Here is a 12197-nt window from a genome sequence, read left to right on the forward strand (position 1 = left end):
ATGTGTAGCGCTGAGCTAATACATATATACTGTATGGTGATAGCATCGGGGCTAATGCTAAAGCTAACAGGCTAAGCTGAGGTTCTTCTTCCATGAAGCAGCTCGCTAGCAGCCTCGCACCGAGGACCTATCCACGTCATCATTTACCCAGAATGCTTTGTGTGTAAATAAAATGGCCCTGTCCATGTTAAAATATATTTTTAAAAATTTACAAAACTAAGCAGTGTTTTTACAGTCTTTATTTTACAGTTAAAATAAATGTTTATCAAATAAAGTCTAATGTTGCAACTAATCATGGATCCCTTTAAAAACTGTATTCTCAATCTTCTGACTCCAATCAGTTTCACAGTCCAGCACTCAGCAGGATTCAGCATAAGACCTTGGGTTGAAACCAAAACCAAAGAGCAGCCCTGCTCTAAGCAGATAATCTTCAAAACACTGACAACTTCTTTTCACTATAATAATGAACTGACCCTATAATGTACACCTCTTCCTCGTTACAGCCCTGGAGGTGTCACCTTTTACGTCAGACATAGAACGTAATTCATTTTTGTTTGGGCTAAAGAAAGAACACATAAAACACACACCAACTCTTATTCTGTTATGGCCTTATGGCTGCAATGATCAGAAAGTATATAATACAGTACTGCATCTAATATTCAATGAATCAGTTACAACATTTCCTTCAGCTTGACTGGGTTATTTTAGTGCTTTGGAATTAGCTTTTGCTAAAACTTTCAGTGTGTTAGTGTTTTAGAATTAGGAGAACTAAATATTTGAGTTAGTGTTTCAAGGCTAGTGGAACTAATTTTTAGATTAGTGCTGCCCATCACTGTACTAAACATCACTGATGTTAGTTCATATTTGGAGCAACTGTTTTTATTTATTTATGTATTTATTTGTTTTTTTAATCTTTTTTAAGGTTCTATTTGAACTTCGTAACAGAAGAGATTGACAACCCTGAGAGGTAAGTAGACTCTGCTGGCTGTTCTGTTAATGGTCAAGTGGACGTGATGAATTAAAATCTGACATGAAAAGGATTTTCAAAGATGGATTAGCAGCACACAGAATATGCATTTTTATTATAATGAATCATTTAATGAACCACTGGTGTATATTGCTCTCTACATTTCCTCTCTGCTCCATTAAACATCCGAATTTATTTCAGCTGATTATTTTGGTTTTAATGAGTCTGTTTTATTGGTTCTGAGCAAAGTTTTTAAACTGCTTACAGAAGCAGGAAGATGTCCTAAATCAGTGCTCACCAACAGGCAGGGGTACATCCTGCATGTGGGGTAAAAATTGGATAGGGGTGGACCAGAGTGGGGAAATAGGCAAATCCCATCTTGTTCTCTGCCATGTGAGCGTTCAAAGCTCTCTCCTTTTCCTCTTCATAGTAAAAGCATCAACACAAGCATTTTATATCTGTAATTGAATCAAATTTTTTTGTTTTTTGGATCTTTGTGCAGATTTCTACTGCGGTGACTAATCAAATATCCTGTATTTTATCAAATGAACACAGAACAGTGTGGCAATATGGAGATAATTTAGTCTCACAACGCAAGCGCTTGCACAAGATTTACATGTGCATGAGTGCACGGATCTGCTCACCTGTGAATGTGACTTTTGAGACTTTTATACATGTAATGCTGCATTCAAGGCTGGTGAAAAGCTGGGACACCTGATCTTTACTTTACCATTTTAACTGGGTTATTGGGAAAAATCAATATCTGATTTATAGCACATAAATCCTACAGTACATTAAAACACATACACTTACATTGGCATTACTGAAATAAACAACTTAAAATGAGTAGGGTGAAAATGTATTAGAATAAATAAACATATGAAATGTTTTTTTTTCCATAAAAAGAATGACTTACCAATTTAAATAGATTTATTTTAGTTGAACAATCCACAAAAATAAAATGTTTTTCTTTAGGTCATTTTATGCATTGTTAAGCATTTTTAACCTATTCATTTTAGGTTGTTTATTTCAGCCGTACAGTCCACAAAATATAACATTTTTGGAACCCAGTACTGTTTGTGTATGTTTTAATATTCTGTAGGGTTTATAAGCTATAATTCAGAAATGTTTTTACTGATAACCCAGTAAATGTGATCAAGCTCAGACGTCCCAGCTTTTCCTCAGCCTTGAATGCAGCATTATACTGTACCTGTGTGAAGGTCCTGAAAGTCACTTTAACTAGCAAGCAGATCCATGCACTTGTGTGTGCAAATCTTCTTGCTTGCTCGCTCAAATCATTGTGAGACTACATTCTCTCCATCATATCTCCATTTTCTGCCACTTATCTGTAGTTGGGTTGTGGAAATTCAGATGTTCCTCTCCCCAGCACCATTTTTCTGCTCATCCTGGGTGACCCCAAGGCATTCCCAGGCCGAAGAGGATATATCCCCAAGCGAGTCCTGGGTCTTCCCCGGGGTCTCCTACCAGTGGGACACGCCAGAACACCCCTAAAGGAGGAATCCTAATCAGATGCCCGAATCACCTCAACTGACTCCTTTCAATGCAGAAGATGACAGAGCTTCTCACCCTATCTTTATGTCTGTAAATCAAGAGCATTGCATTTCATCTCAGCTCTTTCTTCACCACAACTTACCGAAGCAACACTCTCATTACTGAGCAAGAGGCCCCAATCCATCAATCCATCTCCCACTCCATTCTATCATCTTTCGTAAACAAGACGACCAGATACCTTCTCCACTTGAGGCAGAAACTCACCCCCAATCAGAGGGGGCATTACACCCTTTTCAGGTCAAGAACCATGGCCTCAAGTTCAGAGGAACTGACTCTCCTGCAACTTGCCCCAATTAATGCTAAAGTTCTTGGCGTGAAGACTCCAATAGAACCACATCATCTGTATAAAGCAGAGATGAGATCCTTTGGTTCCCAAACCAGACCTCCTCTCCACAACTGCACCTTCAGATCCTGTCCATAAACACTACAAACAGAATCAAAGACAAGGGACAAACCTGGTGGACTTCAACCTGGACTGAGAACAAACTAGTTTTTGTGCCAAGAACAGAGACACAGATCTTGCTTTGGTTCTACAGGGACTGAATTGCTCTTAATAGCAATTCAGTTACTCTGTACTCCCGCAGCACAGAATGCTTCAAGGAATACAGTCATAAGCCTTCTCTGGGTCCACAAAATACATGTAAACTGGAGAGGCAAACTCCCACAACCCCCTAAGCAATTCCACAAGGGCAAAGATCTGGTCCAATGTTCAATTATCAAGACATAAGCCACATTGCTCCACTTGAAATCAAGGTTTGTCAATCGATCAGAGCCTCCCTTCTAACATCATGGAGTATCAACAAGGGCAAGAAGTGTGATCCCTCTATAGTTAGAACATACTCTCCAGTCCCCTTTTTGAAAATAGGAACCACCACCCTGGTCTACTACCACTCCACAGGTGTGGTAGTGTGATGTGATGTAGAAGAGACATGTCAACCATGAAAGCCCCACAACATCCAGAGTCTTCAGCATCACTGGGAGATACTTGTCCACCCCTGGTGCCCTGCCACAGAGGAGCTTTTTGATTACCTCTGTGACCTCAGCCATGGCAATGGACCCCTGAGTCTTCAGGCTCTGCCTCCTCAAAGTTGGAGGAGGTGGTGATCAGTTGACATCTCTGCTCCTCTCTTCACCCGAGTGTCCATGACATAGGGTCACAGGTCAGATGAAACAATCACAAAATCTATCATTGACCTTTGGTCTAAGGTGCAAGTACACTTAGGGACCACCCTATGCTCAAACATGGTGTTCATTAAAGACAACTTGTGCTTAGCACAGATGTCTGATAACAGAACACCATTCGGGTTCACATCAGGGTGGCTGTTCCTCCAAATCACCCCTTACAGATAAATGGCACATGGGCACTGAAGTCACCCAGTAGAACAAAGGAAACCCCAGACGGCGCCCTTTCCAAGAAACCATCCATAGACTCCAAGAAGGCCAGTTAATCTGAACTCATATTTGGTGCATAAGTGCAAACAACAGTCAGAACATTCTCCTGCAGCACAACGTCGCAGAGAGGCAATCCTCTCATTCACCGGAGTGAACTCCAACACCGAGGCATGCAGCCGGGGTCTTGCGTGTATCTCCACACCAGCCCGATGCCTCTCTACCTGGGCAACTCCAGAGTAGGAGAGAGTCCAGTCCCTCTCCAGGAGTTGGGTTCCAGAGCCCAAGCTGTGAGTAGAAGTGAGTCCAACTATATCTAGCTGGTAACGCTCAACCTCACACACAAGCTCCAGCTCCTAACCTGTAAGTGAGGTTACGTTCCAAGTCCCTAAAGCTAGTTTACACCACTAGGAATTGGAATGGCCAGGGACCCTCCCTTGCCTGCTGCCTGGCATGCATCACATCCGGCCTTGATGGTCCTCCTTGCAGGTGGTGGTTGTACATATGCAAATAGATTGGCTTTAATGAAGTGTATTATCACACTAAACATGCTGCTCAGGTCTAAGTTCATGCTCTTTTAATACTTCCCTTGGTGGCTGAGAAGTGTAACAGCAGAGGGTTGACTTGCTACCTCTTTCCTTTCAAGAGCAGATACAGAGACAGGAAGGATGTGTCTAAGGCTGTTAGGATTAGGCAGGACAGAACCCAGGGCACAGGCAGCGTCACAAACGCAAAAATAAATTTAATATAAAGCAAAAGGCTGAAGGGGCAGCACAAAAAACTCACTTGATGTGGCGTAGCAAGACAGAGCACAAGGAACAAGAAAACCCTTCAGGCTGTAAACAGCACAGTGATCTGACAAACACTGAAGACAGGACACAGAATATAAAGGCCAACTAAAAAAAAGAAACACCTGGGAAAGAAGCATGAGGAGCAGGTGAGAGAGGACAGGGCTGGAGCAAATACAGGCAGGAGGGGTAAACAGAGAAAGATGAGAGAGAAAACTAGTATAGAACCAAAAAAAAACATTATCACAGACACAGACCATAACATAGCCCCTGACATCCCAAAATCAAAAAAAGTTCAGGTGGACGTCCATGAATTTCCCATTGCAGAGGCCAATGTCAGGAGGCTGACCAGGAGGACTCCCCTCCACGTTCGACGGGGGTACAGGAGCCGAGAGGAGCCAAAGGGAGGAGGTGGGAGTAGACGTGGAGCCATGGGAGGAGGCAGGAGGCGATGAGAAGCCGGCAGAGGTTGATGGAGCCAGAGACAAGATCATGGTGAACACAGGCGACAGAGGAGACAAAGAGATGATAGCTGATGACCCAGGTGGCATGGAGAAGCCAGCAGCCGACCCATGAACCTCCGGAGTCACCAACACAGGAACTTGGACCGCCAACTCTGGAACTATAAGAGGCGTGGGAGGGTGGGCAACAGGACCGCCAGGAACTGCCACTCCCAACGGGGAAGTAGACGAGAAGAAAGCAGACAGCTCAGCCAGTTTCCCCTACATCTGTTGTAGGTAACTTCTCCAGCAATGTTGTTGGGTCCAGCTTAACTTGGCATGGCGGTGGAGCAGACAACAAGCAGCTTGTTGGAAAAAAAGAAGACTGCCTGCTGGGTTCAGTGTGTTAGATCTTTCTGTTATGATTGGGCTTGGGTAGTTTGAACCCCAGATGCAGGACTGAGTGAAGATGGCAAAAAAAGGTTTTATTTACAAAAAACAAACTGCTGACATAGCAGCAGAAAAATATTCACAAAATTTCCAGGACTGTGACATGAAAAATACAAACAAGAATCTCGGTCCTGAGGCCTATATCACAAAGTCAGATTTCTAAATTCAGGATTTGAGCTGTAAGCCGAGGTTGAACTAGCCTCCAACTCGTAAACAGCCGTAATCAGTTGCACGAACACCAAGCCATGCTCAATTAGGCAGGTTCATACAAGTCAGGTGTAAATAATCTGGGATTAATCCACATTCACAGTTTGTTTACTAGACCCACTGGGTGGATCAAAGATTCCTGATCAGGCATGCGCAGTAAGACACGTGAGTCTCACTTCCTCCAGCAATTTAATGGTTACCGTATTTTTCGGACTATAAGCTGCGACTTTTTTCCCAAACTTTGAACCATGCGGCTTATAGTCCGGTGCGGCTTATGTGTGGATTTTTTTCTTCAGCCACCAGGGGGCTCTTATGCTGCATTTGCTTCAACCACTCGCTTCAAAAAAAGAAAGAAAAAAAGCGATCGCTTCTAGAGCTTTCAAAAGTAAAAACTTTTTGTGCCACTGAATCTGTTCCCAAGTTATCTGAAATTAACAAAATGAACAGATCACAGCTGTACAATAAGGAAATGACGTTACAGATCAGAGGGAAATCTTGCAGCGCTGACAGGAGAGGAAGCGCGTGTATGTGTTGGGGGGAGGCGGGGGCTTCAGCAGGCACAAAGCTGAGGTTGAAGGGTTTATTTATTTATTTATTACAGATAATCTGATAAATAAATAAAAACAATATTTTCTCTATAATATTTTAATGCAAAGGAAAAAGTATAAATTTAATAATTGTATGAAACTCTGATTTCTGTTCAGACACTGCAAAAATGAATAATCTGAAAATAAGTACAAAATACTAGATTATACTCTGAATCTTTTCAAATAAATAAGAATTAATAATCCGCAGTTTGACAGTTGCACTTGGTAAGACTTATTGAAATAAAGAAAACTTCAGGTTAACAAGATTAATAATCTAACATATTCTGATCTTGTTTAGTATATCGGTCTAAAAAAACAAGATCGAAATACTTTTTCGCTGATATCAGACTGTAAAACTTTGTTAGAGGAACAGTTTTCTGCAGTAAAATGACTCTACTGCTAAAAAACATTAACATATTAAATAAACTTCACATTAAACCTGATCAGGTCCAGGTTAGTTTCAGAGCACTTGTTACCACAGAAACATGAGTGCTTCCTCTGTCATGCACCTGATTCAAGGTTTAATTAATTCAGGTTTACACCAAAATCCCGGGTTAATCCCTTATCCCAGTTTCATGCAATAGGTCTCTGGCATGAGACAGCAACATCAACAGTAAACAAAGTTCTGACACACACTGAAGACACAAAACAGAATATAAAGGAGAACTTACGAGCAGAAACAAGAAACACCTGGCAGAGAAACATGAGGAACAGGTGAGAGTGGGCGGGGCTGGAGCAAAGACAGGAAGGAGGAGGTAAACAGAGGACAAGACAGAAAACCAGACTAGAACTAGAATAACACAAGAACTCAGACAGTCCAAAACAAAGGCTTAAAGTTTTTAATGAAAGTAGCTAATCAAAAAATATAAATGGGAGGACAATTGTGTGACAGTTCTGTTTTTATAAATACTTTTTTTTCTAAGGACGGTGCCATTAGCCATTTGCATCTCCATGGCGATTGTGACTTCCTGCTATGTGCTGACCAATGTAGCATACTACACCGTGATGTCAGCAGAGGAGCTCCTGGCCTCACCGGCTGTCGCTGTGGTAAGAATGTGAACTAATGAGGCCATTATAGTGACCATAAATAAATTAAAACTTAGTTTAACAGTTGTAGTGTCCATCCTTTCATCTAGCCCTTCACTTTCCTAATGGCATACATTAAAAAAACTTAATGTAGACAAACAAAAAATAACTATACAACACAACATCTTCAAAAAGCTTGATTGGTCTCTCAGCAGGATGTGACATTTGTTGCGTTCTGTGATGTTGCAACCCTCTGTGAATTGGGACCTTTGTGTGCCTGAATGAATCCAAGGAGCTATACTGTCTGGGATAATTTCCTCCTAAGGCAAGTGTGGTCCTAAGTGACAGGCCAGACAATAAGTGATTCACAGCATTTGTGTGAATGGGAAGAAAAACAAGGAGCTCAGTGTCCCTTTCCAGAACATGGATTACTGGGCAACACCATCAGGCTTTAAGGTAGGACTTTGGAAGAAAGCCTTGACATTTTAAACCAGTCAACCCACCTTACATAGATTAAAACATATTACAAACAGACCAGGAACAGAGATTCAGTTTCAATTTATACTCAATTTATTCCTTATGTGTCTTCCTCTGGCTTCAGAAAGCAAACACGCTGCTTACAAAGTTTACAGAAGTTTGCTAAATTTACATAAAGTTACAGACAAACCAGCAAAGGAGATTGCGACAGCAACACACAACATCTACTGGATGTATTGTAAAACCAAAAAGGATGTTGTTTTGACACCCCAACGCCCCTCTAACTAAGTACCTGACCACCTTGGAACCTGGGGGAGGGGCTTTTTGGTGAGAACCTGGTGAAAAGGTTTGACCCATAGGCTGGATCTGGCCTAGCTGAACTACATGGGTTCACCTTTATATAAGGCCACCACCGGCAGGAGGGCCCATACAAGTTGGGCACAATGTGCTGCATGGCAGCTAAAACCGGTGGCTAACGCTAGCTTAGCAAAGCTGGATTTTGGGACATGGAATGTCATCTCCCTGGTAGAAAAGATAATCTGAGCTTGTGTGTGAGGTTGAGGTACTGACTAGATTTATTCAGGCTCACCTAGACACACAGCACACATTCTGGAAACTAAAGTTAGATTTACACTCGATGCGTCGCGTAGGGCGCCAGGGTGCGGACATCAAAGGTGATGCAATATCGCAGTCCCCGCCCCTGTGCTTTGGCCCCGTGCATCATTTTGGCACGTGTCGTGCACCTCCGATTTTTTGAAACTCCGCGCGCCGTTGATGACGCAAAGCTGCTCAAGTATCCGGATGTACCAGCATTTATATGATCCCTCTATGAGAGATCATAAAGATGTTCAAATGGGCACAGAATGGGCCTCATGCAAGAACATGTTCGTATTCTTCTCCTAAATTTCTCTTCCTTTTGTTCGTACAAAGGGTTCGTACGAACATGTCACGTCAGATTCAACAAACACTTCTATCTTCAGGAAAAGTGTGTAAATGAGCTGCGTAAATTCACCTGTTCTATCCAGCTGCTCGTGCACGCGAGAGGAGATTAGCATAATTACCACCCCAAAAACACCATATAAGGCTGTGTTTCCTGCCTCAGATATCAGGAAGTGTCCATTCATGAAAATGACAGTGAAAACTAAAAAGAAAAACTTTATGAGTTCAGAGATTGAAGTCCGTCTGTCAGAGATCCAGAAAAGAAAATCTGTCATTTTTAGCAGGTCAGCTGTGGAATAAAAAGAGCTGCTAAAAGTATAAACAACTGTGTTAAATCATTTTCATTTGTTCAGAAGACACAGCGCTGCGCACCGTACACCCCCCCACCCCCCACCCCCCCGCGCGCGCGCTGCGCGGGCGCAGGTGGTCTCAGAGGCGGATTTGAAATAATCATTTTAAAATGTTTTCAAAATAAGTCTGGCACTTTGGAGAAAATCCAGGACTTGATCATATATCCCCTCTGGTCTGGGAACGTCTTGAGTCCCCCAGGACGAGCTGGAAGGTGTCGCTGGGGAGAGCGGGGTCTCCTGCTGCCACCGAGACCTGACCCCGGATAAGCGGCGGAAAACGGACGAACGGACAATTTATAGTGTTAGTCTAAATTATTACATTTAAAATTATAACTTTAATTCAAACAGAATAACCTATTGTCAACATAATTATGGAGTGTGATTTATTTTCAACTCAAAATATCTTCAAACTAACGAAATATAAAGTTATTAGTGAAGAAAACCCGTCTGGATAACAGCAGACTGACTGCTGGTAAAATATACGACAGGTCTGGACCACTCCTGAATTTTGTTCGTATCTGAAAAAAATCTTAGAATACGAAAACATTGGTGAATGTCACAAATTCTCCTAAATCACTCGTACGCACAACTTAAGAACAAATCTGTGCGTACGAACGGTTCTTACATGAGGCCCAATGTTTGTGAGGAGATCGCTGAAGAGATGCAGAAAAATGAATCTGTGTGTAGAAAGGCTTGGAAAAATGAATTGCGTGTGCTAGTAATGTATTAAGTAAATTTACTTATCTGAAAAATAAACCAAAAGAATGTCTTAGAATTACTCTTTTGATCATCACTAAAACTTGATTTTTAAAAACAAAATTTAAATTTGAGGGTTTTCCCTGTGAGGCAGCAAAGCTTTCTTTCGATTCATGATGGGAATTATACAATACCATTTGAGATTTCCAATTTATAATAACATCGAATGCTCTTCTTACACTTACAAAAAAGTCTGTTTCATACCTGATTTTATAGTGAAACTATTGATGACTTTGAGAATAAGACAATATGCAAACAAAACTGAGAAGGAAAGTTGCAGTGGATATTTCAATGTAGTTTTATTTTATTTAACATCATTTACACTCGAAAATAGACTTAAAAACTAAAGATACAAGGCCAAAACAGGAGGCAGCAGTGGCAGCTCCACAACAACTTCAAAATTAAAATAAGAACATGATGAATAAAATAGAAACGAAATAAAGTTGTGTGACGTCATACATTTCTTCTTCTACGCCCGTTTTTCTTCTTCTACATCTGTTTCTTGCAACCTATGCACAGGTTTTAGAGGTACTGCCACCTGCTGCTCCGTAAAAGAACAGCACTTTGATGTGCACCGCTGCACGTCAACTATAAACACAGCGGTGAAACTGTAAACGCAGAAGGCGCACGGCTCAGTGCGCGCTCACTCCAGCCGGCGGGCCAAAGCGCGAGTATATCTCAACCTTCATCTTCTTAAAAAAGAGAGAGGGAGAGACTTATTGGCTCCGGTTTGACACCTGCATGTCAAGGTTTTTCCTGGTAGATGAGAGGGTAGCTCAGCTGTGCTCTCAGGTTTTTATTGTTTTCAGAGTACAAAGCTTGTGAGAAGGCTGGAAGGTGCTCCAGCTCAGGACTCCACATTTTGTTGGGGGTCTTTAATGCCCATGTGGGTACTGACAGTGTAGGATAGGGCAGCAGCTAAACAAAGTTTATTTCCCATCAATTGTTTGTGGCATCCATACTGTAACTTATGCCCAAAACTATACTAACTTTCACAGCAAATTTTGTAATGCAACTTAGATTTAGTCAGAAGGCAGATTTTAGGAGTTGACATTTGCTCTCCTGCAGAAGAAAGTTGTGCCATCTATTTTAGGCGTTTATGGTTTACGTCTGAGGTTGTGTTTAACCCTGATGTGAGCAGCATGACTGACTTCCTGCACTTAACATTTCATCATTAGCAAAGCATTTATGATCGCTTCGCTTTCCAACTTATGCAATATTCCAGCCCAGCCCTGTTAATGCTAATCACATCACACACACTCCCCAACAGCAGCCACCGGTCCTTATTAGACTGCAGACTTCTCTCAGTGCCTCTGTAGCTGCTGAAGACTCAATCACCGAGAGCTCCTGCTCTTTTATAATGCACTTAGGTTTATTAGCTTGTGCACAATGAGCATTAAGAACACTTTAAGAAAGATATTAGGAGCATTTATGTGTTCTTAGAAGGTTGATATGATAAAAGGATTACGTTCTTGTTCTTCCTCTATCACAGACAGTGAGAAGTTTGCATTGAAAACTTAATTTAAAAATTTAACTCATGTCTCCAACTTGGATCAAGGATGCTTGGCACAAGGAGTAAGTAATGTTAGAAGACCTTACTTTGAGATGTGTTCACATTAGGGGAAGAGTGTAAAAAGCCATTAAAAGTAAGAGTTAAATGAACACATTGTTGGAGCTTTTCAAAAAGTAACTATTATAATAAAGAAAATCAAGTTTGGTGAACTTTACAACTAAACATTTCAAATTAGAAAGATGTTAAACAGCCTCAAACTGAATCAGAAAACAATAGGTATGTTTGGCCTTAAGTCTGAGCTCACAATTAGCAGCTAGACAAAGATGGAGAGCTCCCTGTGTGTCATGGTGTCTGACTCAAAAATGTCAGAGTTTTGTTCATGATTGATTGTAGGATGAGGGATAGATTTTGTTGTGATGAAGAAGAAGCTGAGACCAAAGATTTACTGGTCTCTCTACGTTTCAGCCTCAGGGTTGGAGGTGTCTGCTGTCTTCCATTGTTACAAGCAGTGATTATGCTTTATCACGTCTGTCTAACAAAGTGGAGTCTGTTCCTTTGATGTTTGCTGATGACACCTAAAACTAGTTGTTTACTCGCGATAGGACGACCATCAGCCTAACAACTGTTTGTCAGTGCCCTGATCATCACCGAATGTTCACAGGGGGCTGATATATGGTGCTGTTTGTAAAGTTACACAGTCAAAAATTACCACCAATATTTGTTGTTTTATTTAACC

At 41.5% G+C, this 12197-nt stretch overlaps 1 protein-coding gene across 1 annotated transcript in view; it reads left to right on the top strand.

The window, feature by feature from the left end:
- slc7a11 (solute carrier family 7 member 11) overlaps positions 1–12197 on the top strand; it is a 76715-nt gene that overhangs the window by 33718 nt on the left and 30800 nt on the right. Inside the window, exons 6-7 of the mRNA XM_014027655.1 lie at positions 923–967; positions 7324–7447. Of these exons, the coding sequence (XP_013883109.1) occupies positions 923–967; positions 7324–7447 (169 nt within the window). The remainder of the gene's footprint in view (positions 1–922; positions 968–7323; positions 7448–12197) is intronic.

Source organism: Austrofundulus limnaeus, unplaced genomic scaffold, assembly GCF_001266775.1.
Source record: "Austrofundulus limnaeus strain Quisiro unplaced genomic scaffold, Austrofundulus_limnaeus-1.0 Scaffold670, whole genome shotgun sequence".
Classification (NCBI taxonomy): Eukaryota; Metazoa; Chordata; class Actinopteri; order Cyprinodontiformes; family Rivulidae; genus Austrofundulus; species Austrofundulus limnaeus.